This window comes from Megascapheus bottae, chromosome 5, assembly GCF_031878675.1.
Source record: "Megascapheus bottae isolate mThoBot1 chromosome 5, mThoBot2.hap1, whole genome shotgun sequence".
In the NCBI taxonomy this organism is placed as follows: domain Eukaryota; kingdom Metazoa; phylum Chordata; class Mammalia; order Rodentia; family Geomyidae; genus Megascapheus; species Megascapheus bottae.
In genome coordinates this window covers 71735975-71757077 of record NC_143513.1, presented here as the reverse complement: position 1 = coordinate 71757077, position 21103 = coordinate 71735975, and the positions used below count along the sequence as shown (strand labels likewise).

General features: G+C 38.5%; 1 protein-coding gene across 1 annotated transcript in view; it reads right to left on the bottom strand.

Moving 5' to 3' along the window:
• Window positions 1-21103, bottom strand: part of LOC150063599 (leucine-rich repeat and guanylate kinase domain-containing protein-like) — an 88405-nt gene that overhangs the window by 49558 nt on the left and 17744 nt on the right. Inside the window, exons 6-9 of the mRNA XM_090333324.1 lie at window positions 15560-15684; window positions 11444-11587; window positions 2789-2869; window positions 1072-1158 (exon numbers count right to left, since the gene is read on the bottom strand). Of these exons, the coding sequence (XP_090189450.1) occupies window positions 1072-1158; window positions 2789-2869; window positions 11444-11587; window positions 15560-15684 (437 nt within the window). The remainder of the gene's footprint in view (window positions 1-1071; window positions 1159-2788; window positions 2870-11443; window positions 11588-15559; window positions 15685-21103) is intronic.

The window sequence follows — 21103 nt, the reverse complement described above, 5'->3', positions numbered from 1 at the left end:
GCCCTAGGACTGGCACAAAAACAAAACAAAACAAAAATTGACTGAAGTCCTTTGATGTACTTCCATATACTCCTTAGGTTATGTGAAAGAAATTCTATTATTCTAAATTCTATTTATTACTTTTAAAATAATAAACATTCCAACTTTTGGCATGATAAGAAGGAATAAAAATCACAGTTCTACATGGATTCTAGGTAGATGATACTGGGCAATTTTTTTTCATGCTCTCATAGCTATTCTCACATTCTACCAAAACTTCTTCCTCTTCTAGTCCAAATTCCTCCACTAAACTGTATACTTTTCTCTCTTGGCCAGCCTTCTAAATACATTCCCCTCCCAGCCACACCATTACTGCACACATGGTTTTAAATTTTACTTACAAAACATTAAAGGCAAAGAAAAATCCACCAAGTACCTTCAAATGTGAGAATAATAATAGGGGCATTCCTATGACTATTATTAGCCTGGGCTGCAGAAAGGCATTTGTGAGAGAATATAAACCTCTCTACCTATTTACACCTGGTTTCCTGCCCATGGCAAATCTCTCGTTAGTGGAGAATTCTACCATGGCTACGGTAGAGACAGGGGCAGGTACTAACAAAGCCTGGATTCTTTGGGACCAGATGAATTATTATTTTGAAGAGCAGAACAAAAGGAATTTGAACCCTGGAGTGGAAACCTCTTCGAGTATATTTCCATGATACAAGATGGCATTAATTTTCTCTTACTGTTAATTCTTAAAGTAACACAGAGAGAAATCATATCCTCTCTACATAGGACAGTCCAGAATGTGGGGCTACCCCAGCAGCATAGCATAACTAATCGAGGTGTGCCTGTGCCTCTCACTGGACACTTCCCTGTCCCAGTGTCACACCTGTCACTACTGTTGTTGGTGCTCAGCTTCACAGAGGAGTCATCTAACAGATCCAGGATGAGGAAACAGCCCTGAAATAAAGAATTCTTTCACCTATTGGCATGCATCTGGATGATTTGATTGTATGGCTTCTGTAAAAGGCAGATGATCCCTAACTATATTAACGCATAAACACATGGCATGATATGATTACCTACCTTCTCTTCCACTTCAATCTTCTTCTGATCTAATTCTGTTAATTGCAGTAGCATAAATATTACGAACAACCAGTAGTCTGTTTTATCCTATTTAAAAGAGTAAGAGGAATACTTAACTTCCATCATTTCCTCAAATCAGCAAGGGCCCACATTTGACTCTTGTGGGCCCAGGAAACCACTGTCACTCACACATGCCCACACCTACCTGCCCCTTTGTATTAGCAACTCGGGGGCAAGCAATGCCTTACAATTTCTAAAGCTCTTCCAATGCCAGGATCTTATTAATCTCATTGTGAGATAAGCAGAATTGGTGGATTATCTGAATTTCTAAGGAGAAAAAACAAGCCTCCAAGGATCAGGTGTCTCATCAAAGATTCTTCAGACCTTATCTCCTAACTCTAAAGAGTTTCATTACTGGAAACAATTTTTTTCACCAGTTCTTATTACATTCTTATTATCTGCGTTCCTTTGTGTTGATTTATGTTATTCATTAGGAATTTGCCGTACAGTAATAAAATAACATTCACTTAGGAAACAAATGTATTATTACTCTCTGCCATCTGCTGCATGAGGATTTTCTCTGTAATTGAGTTTTTCATAAAAGAAACTGCATCTTTCTGAAGGGCAAAATATTAGTGGCTGACACCTTTCATAGATGAATATGTACATGAAATGAACATACAGAGGTGTCTTTTACTTAGGTTCCCAATATACAGGGAGACAGAAATGCTAAATATCCTGATTTGTACCCATGTACTAAATTACCTCACTGAACTCCATAACTCTTATACTCTTATACTACTGATTAAATCTTATACCACTTACCTTGTATACTTAAGCCAATTTAAATATTTCAAGTTTCTCCCATGTCCTTTCACACAGAACTGCTACAAGAGGGCTTGTATGTAAGGGAATCAGCACGCTGGAGAGGTTCAGTCATAGTTTATACACACGTGTGAACACTTTTCAGGGAAACTAGGATGTAATGGCCACTTGAAGCCTACTTTCCCACTGGTGATTTTGAATTATCTGTCACTTTTCCCACATCTGTTCTTCTCTTTAAAACTTTTTCTTGTTTTCTTATTCACTTGCCTTGACCTATTTGTATTCATTAAGATACACACAAAATGAATGGTACCCAGAGATACCTACATACTTGAAAGAAACAGAAGGGACAAATGGACAGAGGGAGGGGAAGGAGGCAGGACAATAAGTCTATCAATGATGCGGGGGGGGGGGAGGAACCTGAAAAACTCTCCCTGGTTCTTTAAATCCCAGAGATTAAAAACCCCTAGGAAATACATTATTTTGTTCAGTAATTATATTTTACAACCCTCCTAATTTCATGGCTATATCTAGACAAATTAAGGATCTAATCTTAAGCATTCTCCCCTGTTCTAAAATAGGAGCAATATTTTATTTCCACTTCTGGAGTTTAAAGTGAAGGAATGTTCCTCTGTAATCTCCTGAATTCTCTCCTGTCATTTTCCATGCCGCCCAGAATACAAACTGAATGACCTTGCGGAGTAGGTAAACGACATTCAATTTCAGGCTTTATCTTCACTGACAGTAGAGCAAAAGCTTATTAATCATGAAAGATCTTATTTTTTAAAAACCCAACAACTTGTTTAAGTTACTGCTTTACTTATTCCTTCTAATCATTTAGAGAGATAGAGAATAAAGATGGACCCCTCCCGTGATGTAAACAACCTCTCACCTGAATTGGGTTTCTAAGAAGATTGAGAATTCGTAGGATAGGAAGGTTTTCAATGTATTCTATTTCACTCAGTTGAGCAACCTGTTTAATCAAAAAATAAGAAATAAAAATTATCCAAAGGCAAAATACAAAGACAAAGGAAATACAATATATAATAGGAGCCAGTATCGCTAGAGCCCTTAAATTCAACTTATTTAAAATCTGCTCTGTTGCCTATCTGGCTCTTTACTGAGACATCCACAATGTTTGCTATGCAGGACACATGAGTCACTATATGTCCATTCAATAAATGTGAACACACACAGTCATGTTTCCTTTTCTCCTTGTAGGCTAAGTATAGTCAGCTTTCTCCTGTCATCCATGCTTGAGTAGAAATAAAAGACCACATAAAATTGAGAAACAGGGGCTGGGAGTTTGGCCTAGTGGTAGAGTGCTTGCCTAGCATGCACGAGGACCCGGGTTCAATTCCTCGGTACCACATACATAGAAAAAAGCCAGAAGTGGTGTTGAGGCTCAAGTGGTAGAGCTCTAGCCCTTGAGAAAATCCAAGGACAGTGCTCAGGCCCTGAGCTCAAACTCAGGTCTGGCAAAAAAAAAAAAAAAAATCGAGAAACAGTAAAGCCACACCTACCCTAGCCCTCTAGGCTCCTCAACTTTCCTGTCCAGTCTGGCTGCCAGGTCCCCTGCTCATGTTTGACTGACTGTCCATAAGCTATCTTACTGCGTAGAGCTTTATCACTTTTTCCACAAAAGTTTTTTTCCAAAATAATTATCTGTAATAGTTTTATTTTTATCTTTAAGTAGCTGTACAAAGGAGTTGCCATTCAACAATGTGATATATGAATACAATGAAACGCCTTTCATCATTACCCCCAACCCTCCTAACTACCTCACTAAGAGAGAACTGTTAAGGAAAGGTAAAAATCAAAAATTGTATATCGTTTGATGGGCGCCTACTGTTTGATTTGATTTTTTTTTGCTGAACTATATAATTATTTGGTATAAACCTTGCTGTATAAAGGCACTGTGTTGTAATTTTTAAAATAAGAGAGCCTGTCTTACTTTAACTAGGAGTAGTGCTTAGATTGCAGTAGGGCTACACTCCCCACCAAACTAAAGAAAATTAGTTTTAATTAAATTTTCTACAGCTAACAAAAATACAGTTTATTTTAAGTGTAGCTACTGCACTTTTGCAATAATTTTAAAAAGAGAATTTTTTCAGGGTTGGAGGCATGGCTTAGTTGGTAGAGCACCAGCCAATGAGCAAAACCTTTAGCTACCGAGTTTGATTCCAGGTCTCAGACCGAGAGAGAGAGAGAGAGAGAGAGAGAGAGAGAGAGAGAGAGAGAGAGAGAGAGAGAGAGAGAGAGAGAGAGAGAGAGAGAGAGAGAGAGGGAGGGAGGGAGGGAGGGAGGGAGGGAGGGAGGGAGGGAGGGAGGGAGGGAGGGAGGGAGGGAGGGAGGGCGGGCCAGGGAGAGGGGGAGGGGGAGGGGGAAGGGGAAGGGGAGGGAAGGAGAGAGAGAGGAGGGAAGGAGGGAGGAAACAAGGGAGAGAGAGGAGAGGTGGGGGGGAAGGAGAGAGAGATTTTAAAAAGATCACTTTTTCATTTCTACTTTTCCCTCATATCATTTCTCTTTTTCATTGTATTGTTGGGGTGATATATAGAAGGGTTACATTTACACTTGTCAGGTAGTGGGTACATCACTTCTCAAACACTGATACCCATTTCTATGTTTTTCTACCACTTTCCCTCCCCCAACCTCCCCTATATCATTTCTGCAAGTCTTGTAAATAAGTACATTCCAACAGTTGGATTGCCAGAGTCCTGAAATCCCCAGCCACAAATTACAGCGAAACTGCAAATTAGTCCCAAAGTTAAGTAAGGGGATGAATGGCAGCTCCATGTACAAGGATTCCATTTTCAAAGATGTGATATGAAAGGTGAACTCCAAAGTTGCAACACACAACAGGCACACACTAGCCTGCCTAAAGTACCATGGTATTATATACATCTTTTCCCATAAGATGATTGAATGGTCAATTCGACTATCACTGGATCATCTACTAGGAAAAGAGATCAATTGTTTTAAGGTGTGTTATTCAGGAATGAGGGAAAATAAACTTGTTTCCTATTTTTCCATGAAAACTTTAAATAAATGGATTGATCTCCATTTAGCACCTATCCAGGAGCCAGGGCAAATGTATATCTCCATTCACTGCATTTTACCAACAATGTCTGACCACATGCACCTGCAGACATTACTGTCAAGAGTGGAAATTGATACATCCTTTCTAAAGGGCATGTATTATATGTGCATAAACTGGGACCTAATTATCCCACTTCAAAAAGAGTACTCTAAACAGATCATCAGACAGGCAAAACTAACATTTAAGAACATTCAATCTCTGCCAGGCACTGGAGCTCATGCCTGTAACCCTAGCTACTTGGGAGCCTGACATTTGAAGATCATGGTTCAAAGCCAGCCCAGGCACTTAAATCTATGAGACTCTTATCGCCAATTAACTACCACAAAACCAGAAGTGGCACTGTGGCTCAAGGGGTCAGGTGGTAGCCTTGAGCTGAAGAGCTCAAGGACAGCAGCCAGGCCCAGAGTTAAAGTCACATGTCAAAGAAGAAGAAGAAGAAGAAGAAGAAGAAGAAGAAGAAGAAGAAGAAGAAGAAGAAGAAGAAGAAGAGGAAGAGGAAGAGGAAGAGGAAGAGGAAGAGGAAGAGGAAGAGGAAGAGGAAGAGGAAGAGGAAGAGGAAGATACAGGAGGAGGAGGAGGAGGAAGAGGAGGAGGAGGAGGAGGAGGAGGAATATTCAATCTCTAGCTGGCTTCTGATGGCTCAGGCCTGTAACGTTGGCTACTCAGGAGGCTGAGAGCTGAAGATTGTGGTTCAGAGCCAGCCCAAGCAGGAAAGTCTAAGAGACTCTTATGTACAATAGACTACTCAGAAAAAGCTGGACGTGATGTTGTGGCTCAAATTGTAGAGCATTAGCCTTAAGCCTGATAAGTTCAGAGACTGTGCCCAGACCATGAGTTCAAGCCCCAGGAAAAAAATTTAAAAAAGAATATCCATTCACACATTATTAAGAAAAGTAAAAATGTTTCTAACTTAAAAGATCATTATTTGAGTAAATCAGACCAAATATGGTCCCATCTAAGTAATAACACCATGCATTTGTTTTGGAAGATAGTGGTGACTGTGGTGATTGACATGCAAATATCTTGTATGTTAAAAATATCATGACTAAAATGATCATGCCCTATACACAATTATGTAAGTGGTCATATAATTAAGACATCCAAGATCCAAGGGTTTCTGAGAGCCAATCACAAAGCTGGCTTTCCTCCTCTACCTCCCAGAGGTAGGATGAGGTTGGCAAGAGGTTAGCGCTCTCTTTTGAATTAGCAAAGTGTAACAGATACTGGCAGTCCTTCATGGATTCCCCTCTCCTGCACATCCTCACTCCTCAGCCGCCTTCTGTTCGCAAGGCCAGACACTCCAGGTCATGTGTGCAACAGACAGACTTGTGCAGATGAACGGCACAGGAACACTGGCTCCCCAAATGCACAAAGGTGAATAGTGCCCCAAAGATTCCATTCCTATAGGAAGGTCAGCCGTCCGCTGTCAAGGAGGGCCTGCCAGCAGCTCCTAGCTAATAAGGCTGGCCACCGCCCTCCAGCTCCAAAAGTTTGCTAGCTTCTTTTTTGCCATTTCCTTCCTGACCCCGCTCTCCAAACATCATTACTCTTATATAATGGGACCCATTCAGGCCTTTTCTTTAAAAACAGTATAATATGAATATAAAAACATGTACATGTACATAAATCTACACATTTCTTTGGGAACTCTTAGGTACAATTATTGAAACAGCTTTCCACTGTGATTTATATTCAAATCTGTCCACATTTTCAAACTGTGAGGCTCTATCAACTAGACGATAATATAACTATGACAATGATAAATATATTACTGGAATAAAAATCAACAGATGGTCCAATAAAACATTGTATTTTAAAAGATAAGCCACAAACTGGCATGAATAATATTCAATAGGACTATTGGCTTAAGTGAGTCAATAAATGGGAATTATTTAACAGAATGCTAGAGATATGAGTACTCAATAAATAGTGGCTGTATTAGATACTAGGGCAAAGTAAATTTAAATCATTATTCCAACTATTGCATAAAACAAATTATTGGTTAAGAGTAGATAATTTTTTTAAAAAAACCACAAGTTTAGGTAAACATTTGTCAGATTCAGAATGGAAATGCCATCATAAAAATTTTAAAATTAGCAGGAAACTAGTGGCTCATGCCACAATCTCACCTACTCAAGAGATCTGAAATCTGAGATCTGAGGGTCAAGGTTCAGAGCTAGCCCTGGCAGACAAATCCAAGAGACTCTTATGTCCAATTAACCAGCAAAAGTTGGAAGTGGAGGCATGAGTCAAGCAGTGGAACTCCAGTGATGAGTGGGGAATGCATGAGGTCCTGAGTTCAAACTCCAGTACCATCACCAAATAATAATAATAATAATAATAGAGTTATGCACCAACATACCTTTTTTGTTGTTGTTGTCCATCCTGGGACTTGAACTCTGGGCCAGAACTATTCCTTTGCTCTTCAGCTCAAGGCTAGCATTTTATCATTTGAGCCACAGCAATACTTCCAGTTTTCTGGCAGTTAATTTGGGCTAAGAGTCTCACAGACTTTTGTTCCCTGGCAGGCTTTGAACCATGATCCTCAGATCTCAACCTCCTGAGTAGCTAGGACTACAGGTGTGAATCACTTGCACCCAGCCAAATATACTTTTTATGAGTTATTTAATTATGTATATTAAAATTATTTTAAACACAATGAAAAGCAAAAGAACCATGATAAAGTAAATGACAGTTGAGGGCATGAACAGATAATTTTATAAAATGAACTACAGTGGGAACATTAATTAGTATGAACCTTCGACAAATGTATCAACAGAAGCCAGGAGTGGTGGTTCACACCTGTAACCCTAGTTACTCAAGAGGCTGAAATCTGAGGATCGCAATTCAAAGCCAGCTCAGGCTCTGACACTCTTATATCCATTTAATCATTAGAAAATGGGACGTGGGACTATGGCTCCAAGGGTAGGGCTATAGCCTTGAGTGGAAGAGCTCAGGGACAGTGCCAAGGCCCAGAGTTCAAGCCCCATGACCCACACACAAAAAAAGAAAAGAGAGAAAGAAATGTATCAATAGTATTTAAAGTGCTCACATCAAGTAATAGTATGTCCAATCACCTACCCTAATAAGATAGTTAAAATGCATGTGAACATTTGGGGGTAAGAATGTACACTGCAACATTATTTTTAACAGGAAGTTGTAAATTTAACCAATTCCAATAAATAAATTACTCAATAAATTCTCCCATTCAGTTAACAAAATGTCTTACAGCTATTAAGCCAGATTTTTTTAATGTTAGGAAAAATTAAATCCTAGTTGGGATCTGAGGATGAAGGTTCAAAGCCAGCCCAGGCACAAAAGGATCTGAGACTCTCATCTCCAATTAACCTCTAGAAAGTGGGAAGTGAGGCTTGGCTCCAGGGCAGGGTGGTACCCTTGAGCTGAAGAGCTCAGGGACAAAGCCCAGGCCAAGTTCAAACCCCATGACCCACAAAAAAAAAATCCTAGTTGGATAAACACTGAATAAGAAACAACTCCAAAGTTAAAATAAGAATACACAGAAAGTATTTACTCTTAAGCTACAGAGAGGCTTTCCTAAATAAAACATAAAGAAAGCAGAAATGATAAAAGTCCATTCTCCATTCCCTAGACACACTGTTTTACCTAGCATATGAGATTCTGAGTGCTTTCATGTCAAACTCCAAACACTAGAAACTTATTTTTACAGTTCTACAAACCGTAAATCTGAGATCAAGGAGTCATGACACATTCTCTCTGAAGACTCCAAAGGTGAATCCCTCTTTGTCCCTTTCAGCTTCTGGAAGCTCTGGGCATCCCTTGCCTTCTAGTAACATAGCCCAATGTCTGAGCGAATGAAGACATCTCCACATGGATTGTCCTTTGTTGGTTTTTTTTTTTTTGTCCCATTCTATCTCTTAAAGGAACATTGAATTTACAGCCACCTTAATTCCAAGGTGATCTCATCTTGAGATCCTTCATTTATCTATAAAATCTACTTTTCCAAACTAGAGTATATTCACAGGTTCTAGGGTAGTACTTGGACATTTCTGTCTTTGGGTTCCATAATTCAAACCACATTCCAAAAGAACCTATGTTGCCTTTCCATTCTAGAGAGCTGACCTAGCTCAGTCCACCAACTGCAGTCTTTATCCCTTCATCTTGCCTACTTTGTCTTTAATGCTTATTATCCAAGATTACAGCATGATGAAACCACATAGCACCTACCCAATCGTGGCCAGCCCTTCTGGATGGAAAGAGGCCACAGCCTCCTAAGAGGCTTCCATTCTGTCTTCATCCCACGACAGTGGTACTTTGTCCAGGCAGGAATCCATTTGATCCTCCTTAGCATCTCCTACACACAGCCCTGAGTGCCTCTGGCTCAATGATGTCAGACCCAGGTGGCCACAGGGACCTCAGTCATCTATTTCAACCCCTCTATTTTCAGGTTTAACAAATGTGAGTCTTTGGAGAGATCAAGATGATTTTATTTCCCCCCATACTTCTTTTATTGGCACCAATTAGTTATACAGGGGTTTTTATTTTAAGATGTCCATATGTGCATACAAGGAACCTGGAGCACACTCCAGCATCTTCCCCAGTGGCCTTTAGATCTGGATTGTGTTCAGTTACCTCAAAATATCTTTTGTTCATGATCATAAACAAAGTGTAAGCCAGGATCCAATAAGGATCTTGGAGACAGTTTGGGGCCAAGCACCAAGACCCTGCATCTCTCAGTTACCCCCGGATCAATATCCCACTGCTAAAAGAAAGGGTACAGGTTATAGCAGCAAACAGTTTGGGCTAATTTTTAAGTGCTACACCTGATTTAGAATTTAGCAGGGCCTCGGGGTAGTAGAAGGCAATTGAGACCTCCCACCAAAGTACCAGCTGCAGTAAACATTTGCCAATGATAGGCATTCAGGTTACTACGATACTTCAACTGCAAAATATAGGCAACAATATTAATGAATGTACTACCAGTAACATAAATTGGTCATAAAAGAATTAGAAGTCATATAAGACGTAGTCATATAAAAAAGTCATATAAGAAGCAGAAGCAATACTGTTTCTTTTGCATGACAAATTTTCCATCTCTGATACACAGAATTCTCAGTCGTCCTAGAGAAATCCCTGAGGGACTTGAGATGGCTCAAAGGGTATTTCCAAGACTGCTGGTTGCTCCCCGACGTGCCCAGGGGGAAGCAGGGGTTTATGTTATTGTCATGTACCCAACAGTTCCCAAAGGAGCCATCTTTGGGACATGTAGCCCATTATTTTTTTAGACAGTAGGGTCTCTTAAACATCTGAAAACTACATATTCCTATCTTCACTGAAGGATATCTTTTCTTCATTTTTTTCAAATGTTATTTGAAAAACCTTTTGACATGGTAGAGAATCATTTTCTAGGACGTTTCTAGGACTGCACTCACCAAAATGGCAGTTAGTAGCCACATAGGCCTACATAGTACTTGAAGCAGAGCTAAGATGAACTGAAAGAGATGTTCTCTAAGTGTAAAATGCATATTCCATGTCAAAAACTCGATCTGAAATATATAAGGTAGAATATCTCAATAATTTCTAGAGTTTGTGCTAAACATATATTTTGGATATATTAAGTAAAATATATGACCAATGGTAATTTCACCTGTTTCCTTTTACCATTTATTGTAGCTACTAGATAATTTTACTTATGCCTATGGTTCTCATTTATGCCTTGTCTTCTATTTCTATAAGAAAGCACTAACCTCTAGCATTACCCCACAACCATTTCTGAAGGCTGGGCCACTGGCACTTTATTTTCCTGTATTTCAATCTTGACTCTGGGTTTTGCTAAGTAACAAAGTTATTTAGCTTCAGAAAGTTACTTAACTTCTCTGTGCCTCCTTGTTTTCATTTTTAAATATGAATAATAGAATGATAGGAGGGGTAGCACTGATCAAGATGCATTATATACATAAATAGATAGTTGCACTGAAGCCCTTTTGTAAATTTTTAAACCATCAATAATAATGTCACAACAAGGATTACATGAGATATGCAAGATGTTTAGAATACTGAGTAAGACATTTGGTAAAATAGTAATAATCAGTGTTGAATAATCAGTGTTTATTGGTCAGTCATGGGACTTGAACTCTGGGCCTGGGCGTTGTCCCTGAGCTCTTCAGCTCAAGGCTACCACCCTACCCCTTGAGTCTCAGCATCACTTCCAGTTTTCTAGTGGTTAATTGAAGATAAAGAGTCTCATGAACTTAGTGCCCAGGCTGGCTTTGATCGGTGATCCTTAGATCTCAGCCTCCTGAGTAGCCTAGATTACAGGTGTGAGCCACCACGCCTGGTTAGAATAGCATTTCTATATTGGCATTTCATGACACAGTCTTTGAAAACCAATAATGGAGTATTAGCTCTAACTTCAGTATGTGCTCTGTCTAATGCAAACACTGAACCCAGAGCTTGCGAGCCCATTACCTTATTATCCTCCAGGTCTAGCACTTCCAGAAGGTCATGGTTCTCTAAGCCCTGGAGGCTACTTATCTGATTGTGAGACAGATCCAGGTTCTGCAGGGTTTTCAGGTTCTCCAAACCCGTGATCTTCTCAATCTGGTTATTGTTCTAAAAAGGTTAAAAGACTTTTGGTTTAAAGCATTCATAGGAAAGGTTGCCATGGAAAGTCTTCATCGTGGATACAGTCCCAGATCTACAAGCCCTACATCCCCAACCCATCCTTCACTTATGTAAAAACATGCACCAAAAAGAAAGCCTAGGTTTTCACATTTCAATATTTAGTGTTTTTTTTTTATTTTCAAGATGAAACTTGGTAATATCAACTAGGTATTATAAACTTTTAACATCATATATCCCAAACCTAAATGGTAGCCTAACTCCATTTTATCTCTAGAATCATGTGCTTGATATAATTCTTCAGTAACATTACAACAAACCACTTGAACATTAATTCCCACATACATTTTATATTTAGAAACTTTGCAAATATGATCACATCCTATCATGTGGCCACCGATGAATCATGTTTGCAGTTATTCATGCTCTTATGCAGTTGATTCCTCTTAAGGTTAATCTGGCCTCTAACTTCCCCTAACAAAAACAATATAGTAGAAGTATGTCAATTCCAAGTTTCAGTCTTAGAAAGGCCGGGAAGTTTCCGTTTGAGGATCTTGGGAACCCTGTGATGCCATGTTAAGAACTCCAGCTAACTTACTGCAGAGGACTTGTGCAGATGTCACCAGAGTAAGAGAAAGATCACATTTAAAGAGATCTGGTGACTAACTACAAAACACAATCATTCTAGCAGGACAATGCGCCAACTCAGACTCTTCTAAATGCAATAAGCCTTTGTAAAAAAGCACTCATCCGAACTCAGCTTGAGTTGCAGAAATTTTAGCTAATGACAGTAGGGGCAGTTTATGATAGATAGATAACCAAACTAAGTTCTTCAATAACTCACACACATGCCTTTCTTAGATAATAAGCAGAAACTCCCCATATTCAAAGACTTTCCTCCTTTTCAATTTCCACATACCCATCATCATAAGAGTAGAAATAATCATTTTCATTTCTATTTGTTCTCCAATACATCTTCATTCCTGGGCTCCCTCAGTCTTGAGGGATAGGAAAATGCCACAGCAAAAGTTAAATTTTTAGTCTGAGTTGAGAATTATGATAAAGAGCAATGTTGAGGTGGTAGCTAAGTGTCGTCTATCCTCCTTCAAAACTTTTAACACGCATTATAAGGACTGAAAATGTACACCACAGTACTCACTTTCATCTACATATTTCATGTTTGTACATTTCCTGGTATATTAAAAAAAGCATGATCTCATTTCATTCCAGTTTTCATAAAATTCTGATTTAATAATGAGCCATATTTTTATTCTCTAGAATAATTCTATAGTACTTTAGAACATGTTAATTGATTATTAATAATCTATAGAGCTGTGCTAGAGTGTTTATTTTATTATCTGATTGATTGATTGATTGTGTTTTTCCTGAGGCTTGAACTCAGGTCATAGGCACTGATCCTGAGCTTTTCATTCCTTTCTTCCTTCCTTTATTCTTTCTTTCCTTCTCTCTCTGTGTCTCTTTCTTTCCTTCCTTTCTTTCTTCTTTTTTCCTCAATGTTTAATTAGAAATAAAAGTCTCAGACATTTCCTGCCTGGGCTGGCTTCAAAATGCAATCCTCAGATCTCAGCCTCCTGAGTCTCTAGGATTAGAGTCAGAATCTAGTAATTATTTTTATGTTTGAAAAACTATATGGAGGAAATGACATTGCACTCATAAACTGATATGTTGAATTGAAACCCCTTTGTAAAACTAAAGATGATTTTTGAAACTTACATAAATAAAAAGATACATTGTACTGATAAGCTAAAATGTTGAACTGAAATGCCTTTGTACATACTTAGATAATAAAAATATTATAAAAAAGAAGTTTAAGGATAGTCTTACAATAAAATACTTTTTAAATTCTCAGCTTTGATTATATTGATCACATTACTGGTATATTTTCTGAATTATGTTCAAGTAAATACATCTACTTAACACAAAAAGAATAAATGAAAAGGAAAAACTACTTATAACTCCAACTGCCAGAATGAATCCAAATGTCCTTCTTTTTAAAATTCAAAAAAAGTTACAAAAATATAACAGAAAAGAAAAAAATGGCAGGGACCAGTGATTCACATCTGCAATACTAGCTAATCAAGAAGCTAACAGCTGGAGGATTGCGGTTCAAAACCAGCTTGGATAGAAAGGTCTGCTGGAGGCATGGCCCAACTGTAGAGTATTACTCATGAGCAAGAAAGCCCTGAGTAAAGGGAAAGATAAAAAGTTACACTAAACATGATATCCATATCAATTTAATACTTTGAAATGGTATTTCAATACCCCATTTTAAATGCTCATATATTAAATTTCTATGCATTATACTTTTTCCCCCAAAGTACTTTGAAGAACCACAGATGCATTAGACTATAGTTTTTTTCAGTTTCTGATGGCTTTCAAATTGGTAGATCCTGAGCTGAATAAGGCATAGAAATGCTTCATTAGGTAGATCAAGGTCATAAAAGAAATCAGAACTGAAAAAGTGTCAGAACCATAGAATTGCTAAATAGTAAGGGCTTTATCCAGGACTGAGGAGCTGGAGGGTCTGGCCTCGGCTTGGACATCCAATTTCGGCAGAGTAGTTCTTTCTGCCTGTTCTGCAACAATTAGCAGGCAGAAAGCTTTCAGAGAGAAGCTCTTTTCTTAAACACATGAAATGAGAAACACTGTTAACCTACCAATTTGTGAGGGAAAATCCAGGAGTCCTAACTCTGACAAAATGAAGCTTCAAAGTTTGGAACACACTGCACATGACATATTAAGAGTGTTGATGAACCACATTCCTCCTCTTCCAATCTTTACATTTCTCATTCAAGTTGAGGGTCAAAAAGGAGCAACCAGTTTGCTCTGACTCCAAAATTGCAAAATGAATTCTTTTCAGCAGTAGCTTAGCAACTGATTATATACTACTTAGAAATAAGAGCATGAGAAATCATTGAAACAGATGCGTAGCATTTTGTTATTAACTGTATTGGAATTTGGGGAAAGGAAAATGAGTAAGAGTACATTCGATATTTTCAGTTCATCTTAGATGATAGGGATGGAGACTGGAAACAATCTACCTGTCTATGTGTGAAAAATGTTAAGTGCTGTGTGTTCTTTCTCTTGAGATGCAACTGTCAACATGGAACACTTAGGTAGTGAATGAAGCAAACTCTTAGCATGGAAGTGCCATGTGTTAGTCTCCATTCCCTTCAGCACACCTCCCTACCTCCTTCCACTTACCCTGCTCACTTAAACCTAGTAGAATGTCAACAAAGACAACATGTGCAGAGAAAAGGATGGGTTTCTAACCAATGACAAAGTGCACAAAAGTGTATAGTTCTGTCCATCATCGTTACAATGATCCTAACTCTAAAATGTGATTTCCTCTTCTCATTTAAAACGTTGCAGTCCAGTATCTCAAATTCACTTTCATCTGTGCTTTGATACCATGAAACATGAAGCAAATGATTAACTCTTTCTAGGCTTGGTACTTAAATACCAGAACTGTGCCCTTATCTAATTCACCAATGGGATGGAAGGACCTTGAAAAAGCACTTGGAGCTCTAACTTCAGGGCAAGAAAAATCACCCCATAGCCTACCATTAATAAGCATGAAAAAGTCCATGAGACCCTTATCTCCAATTAATCACCAGAAAATCAGAAGTGGCACTGTGGCTCAAGAGGTAGGACAGTAGCCTTGAGCTGAAGAGCTCAGGGACAACGCCCAGGCCCAGAATTCAAGTCCTAAGACTAACGAAAAGAAAGGAAGGAAGGAAGGAAGGAAGGAAGGAAGGAAGGAAGGAAGGAAGGAAGGAAGGAAGGAAAAGAGAAGGAAGGGAAGAGAAGGGAGGAGAGAGAGAGAGAGAGAGAGAGAGAGAGAGAGAGAGAGAGAGAGAGAGAGAGAGAAGAAGAGAAGAGAGTCTTAAGTGGTCATCACTACTTCTACAAAGAATAACATGTTAGTATTGTTGGACTCACCAGACAAAGTATTTTGATTGGCAACATGTTTAAGCCATTGATTACTGAGATCTTGTTATTGGCCAAACTAAGGTGAGTCAGACTGTTACACATTTCCAGTCCAGTGATTTCTTCTATCTCGTTGTCTGTGAACCACAGCTACGTTTAAGGAAAATGTCATTTGAAAGCATTAAAAAATAGTGTTAAATGATCACTAGAAGAGTTAGACACCAGTTTTGATAAAGAAGAATTTTGCTTACTATACAGCATATATACATACACACATGTGTATGTTTAGATAGTGTACTACATTTTACATGAAATTGAACTTTGTGAATTCTTAGTTGCCTGGTAGCATTTACATATATATATGTGGCTCATTTAAGGAATCTGAAGCTGCCTCCATAGCAGTACATTTTCTTTCACTTAGTTATCAATGAATATTGACTTCTTATCTTTATAATAAACGAGGCTCAGGTCAGGCATGGTGGCTCATACCTGTAGTTCAGGGCCAGCACAGGTAAACAAAGGCTCACCTCAAAAACAAATTAAAAAAAAAAAACTAGGTATGGTGGAATTCCAGTGACATGGGAGACTACAGGTAAAAGGATTACTGTCCCCTACCAGACATGGCCTCTGCCAATCTTGGCCAATGGAAAGGAAATGGAAGATTCTAGACTGGTGTTGAAAAGAACTAGACCAGGGCCGGGAGTTTGGCCTAGTGGTAGAGTGCTTGCCTAGCATGCACGAAGACCCCGGTTCAATTCCTCGGTACCACATACGTAGAAAAAAGCCAGAAGTGGTGCTGTGGCTCAAGTGGTAGAGCCCTAGCCTTGAGAAAATCCAGGGACAGTGCTCAGACCCTGAGCCCAAGCCCAGGACTGGCAAAAAAAAAAAAAAAGAAAAAAAAAAGAAAAAAAAAAAAGAAAAGAAAAGAACTAGACCAGAGAAAAGAAACTGCATAATATATAATGTACCAAGGATTTTTAGGTTTCCTTCACTGACTTCAGATTCAATCTATGGCCAGAGTGAAACAGAACTCTGCTCTCCTGTAGGACTTAACTCCAAAGTCAGCATGCATCTCCACCCTGCTCCCATAAGGCTCCCTGCCAGAACAGCCCTACCAATGGATGTTTATGTTTACAAACACTCTCATTTCTGCTTCTATTTCCTTGAGGCTGCTTAATTATTCTGGAACTAAACCAAAGACCAGATCTAGGTACAAACAGATTGTAGTGAAAGATGAAAGTGAAATACAGCAAATAATATTAAACTATCTCACTGGAGAACGAATGAAATGAAAATGTGGACACTAGCTTGGTGTGGTGGCTCACACCTGTAATCCTGGCTACTCAGGAGGCTGAGATCTGAGGATCAAGGTTCAAAGCCAGCCAGGGATACTCATCTCCAATTAACCTCTAGAAAACGGGAAGAGGGGCTTGGCTCAAGGGGTAGGGCAGTAACCTTGAGCTGAAGAACCCAGGCTGAGTTCAAGCCCCATGACCCACAAAATAATGTGGACATTATTTAATAAGCAGGAAAGCTTGGCAAGGTGACACATACCTATAATCCTAGCACGTGGGAGGTTGAGGAAAGAAAAATCTTGACATGAAAGACAGTAATCTGGAGCAAATAATCTTCGACCACAAAAATTGCGCCGTGGAAACCTGGCCATCTTTCTCAGTGACACTGTTTGGTGGACTTGAATCAGGGCCCAAGGCTCTCCTTTGGCTTTTCTGCTCAAGGCTGACACTCTATCACTTGAGCTACACTTTCACTTCCAGCTCTTCCATGGTTAATTGGAGACAAGAGTCTCACAGACATTCCTGCCTGCTCTGGCTTGGAACCAGTTTTCAGTGTCTTGAGTAGGTGTGATTACAGATATAAGGCACCAGCTCTCAGTGAGAGTATCAAAGCCCTATTTCAGGAGCACCATGTCCTGGGCTCTATTCCAAACAAGATGAAGATGCTCTGAATCCTGGCAGAGAAGGAAGGTGTTGATAGATCGTTGAGAATCAGGCAAGGGTCAGTAGACTAGAAGACAGGACTCCTAACACTATTGAGCCATATGAGGTACTGAAAACTTTCCCACTGAGCTCATGGTCATTTTCCCAGACATGAGTGGCTCTTGAGTAAAAGAGTTCTGCTGCCTTGCTATCTGCATGAACTGTGCCTTCATAGTCAACCAATCAACCTTGAACTGAAAAAATTCAATTTAAAAAGTGAATTTTTTCTGAACTTGTACAGATTCTTTTCTTGTCATCATTATCTAAGCAATACAGCCTGACAGCTATTTGCACAGCATCATCTCCACTGCATCAGGTATGCATGAGTAATCTAGAGCTGAAGTACGTGAGCAGATATGCATAGGTCATATGGAGATGCTATACTGCTGCATAGAAGAGACTTGAATACCCATAGACAATGGCATCTGAGGGGTCCAGCTGTCACCTCCTGTGTCACCTCCAGCAATAATAATGGTCACCATGCAGGCTTAGGCCATACAAACTCCAGTTGAGTGTGTTTTCCCTGAAATGCCATTATCACTCCAATCTCCTGTTTTCTTATTTTTAAGAGCCTCCACAAAATGTTATTTGTCCTTCATCCTGACATTATTCTTTCATGTTCCTTCTTAGGTTTTAGGAATAACTGATCAGAAGAAATATAGCCTGATAAGTCACTAAAAGTATTTCAATGAATTAGTTCCCTGGGTTCTTAGGGATATTATAATTTTAAAAGATGACTATCAGGAGAGAGAGAGAAAGACATATGCAAGTCAGAATCATCACATTGCATTGCATCTCTCAAGTTTCACCAGTCTGTGGATAAATCTTTAGCAGTGGAATTTCTGAGCCTTGTGGAAACAGAGTGAAAGAACCCTGTGGCATTTTAGCATAGCTCAACTAGAGGAAAAATACATATATTTTTCACATTTTGGCAATACTGTCCATAGTTCATAAATGCTTGTCATGAATTATTCACTAGTTCTGTATTTGCTCTTATTCATTTGTCTACAATCATAAAATATGGTTTTGGTATATCGAAAACAGTTACAAGGAAATAGGAGATCCATCACGCATCTCTTAGTGGCAAGAGCCACTTTAATCAGTCAATACTGAAAGAGCTACCTACATCACCTCTAGTGAAAAAAGTCTTTGCCAGAGAAGTGAATCTCTGTAAGAAATAAAGCATGTATATCATTTACATAGCTACCTGATTGAACTAGTAATTACTTGATAAATTGCAACATGGGAAAAACCAATGGAAGTTGGAATCAGGTCAGTCATTTATCAGATGATTTCAGGGACCATGCCATGGTCTCAGACTCCTCTTCCATACAATACATAAAATATTGGTTAGATCTTGAAACTACTTTGACTTAGATGTGAAACTATGAATCTGTGGAAGGGGGAGGGCGGTGCACACGTGTGCACATGCTAAGTCCTGGAGCTTAAACTCAGGGCCTGGATGCTATTATCCTTGAATTTTTTTTCTTTATCTCTCAAGCTTAGTGCTCTACTAGTTGAACCAAAACTCCACTTTCAGCTTTTTGTAGTTAGTTGGAGGTAAGAATCTCATGGACTTTCCTATCTAGGCTGACCTTAACTGTTGGTCCTTAGATCTCTACCTCCTGAGTAGTTAGAAGCACAGTTGTGAGCTCCTGTCCCCTGGCCCCAAATCATTGTTTAATGCTATGATTCTATAATACTGAAATACATTCTGATTAGGATTGGTTGATGGTTATAGGTAAGGAATAAACTATGCTCTTTTTTGAAATACTTAACCTGGTCTATGTCTCCAACCTTGTAATTTGGGATGATTTTCAATGAATTATCAGCCCAATGGGATAAACTAAAATCATAGGTACCTTATAGTTAACTGATGAGACTAACTTCCCTTCATGTGTTTATCACCCTTTCTGGATTATTATCTAGAACATTTTCCACATCTTACCGAGGATATCAGATACGTTTCTCTTTTTTTTTTTTTTTTTTTTTTTGCCAGTCCTGGGCTTGAGCTCAGGGCCTGAGCACTGTCCTTGGACTTTCTCAAGGCTAGAGCTCTACCACTTGAGCCTCAGCACCACTTTTGGCTTTTATCTATGTATGTGGTACCGAGGAATCGAACCCGGGTCTTCATGCATGCTAGGCAAGCACTTTAACCACTAGGCCAAACTCCCGGCCCCGATACGTTTCTCTTTAATGAAGTTTTCACTACTCTTTTAACATTGTTTTGTTATGTTCTTCCCACAGGTCTCATTCATCTTAAGAATGATTCATGTTTGTTGCTCTTATAAATGTTGCCTCTGTTTAAAATTGTGTTCTCTAATTGCTTGTTTCTGCTACAGAGAAATACAATTGATTTCTATATATTGAGATCCTATCCAGGTACTCTGTTGAACTCTCCAAACTATTTATTTTTAGTCATTTTATGTTCTGTGTTGCTAAACATGTCAATTACAAAACACCACTTGTACTTTCTCCTTACTAATCTTCTACCTCTAATTTCTCTTGATTTATAATTCGAAGAAAAGAATTCCAAAACATGATGAGTACAAGTGCCATGGCCTTCGTCCCATCATAAAAGAATTCTTACATAAGCCAGACAGTTTGTCTTGAGCATTTTTATAAATATACTCCAAGTAAAGAGTATTGTTAGATCACTAAAAGTTGTATCGTAAATAGGTGCTGGATTCTGTTAAATGTTATTGAATTATTTATACTTATATGTTGCTATCTAAGGATCATAAAGTTTATTTCCCTGAATGCATTAATATAGTTAATGATGTTTATTGATTTTCTAATATGAAACTATCCTGACATTCCTGAACAAACCCAATCTGGTAATATTCCTCTATTTAGCATAATGTTTTTAATATTCACCTATCACCATTGTCAGAATCTGTGGCTACTACTCAATTTATGGCTTTTACATCCTCTCCTTTCTTTTATATTTCCTCATCTACTGTGGATATCAATGTAACTTGATCAGAGTGAATTGTGATTATGCTTTCTATCTCTAATGTTTAAAAGTCTCTGCTCATCATTGGAAAGCTTGTTCTTGAAAGTTTGGGCCTTGTAGTTATTTTATAGGAAGATCATTTTTAATTTCATTTCATTTTAATTTGTAACAAATTACTTTTGTAATTACAGGACAACTTGGGGTTTTTATTTCCAAATCAATATCTTGGTATATAATATTTTTCTAGGAATTTGTCTGTTTCCTCTGTTTTCAAATCCACTAGCATAAAACTCACTTGAAATGTGATCTTATACATTTAATCTCTAAATATTTCAGTCTGATTGATTGTACATTTTTTCATATTTTCATAACATTGTCTGTCATTCTTGAATGCTTGTCATAATACCAGCGATTACTTCTTTTGCTTTTCTCCAAAGGGATTAGTGTATAATCTTTTATGTATTCTTTTTGCTTTCAGATGTCCAGTGAAACATATAAAACTTCAATACTTGCATCATGGTTAATATGGCATTCTTGAACAGGACAAAAGAAAAAGAGGCATGTTTAGTATTGTTTAGAAACTAGCCACCTATCTTCTCAAAA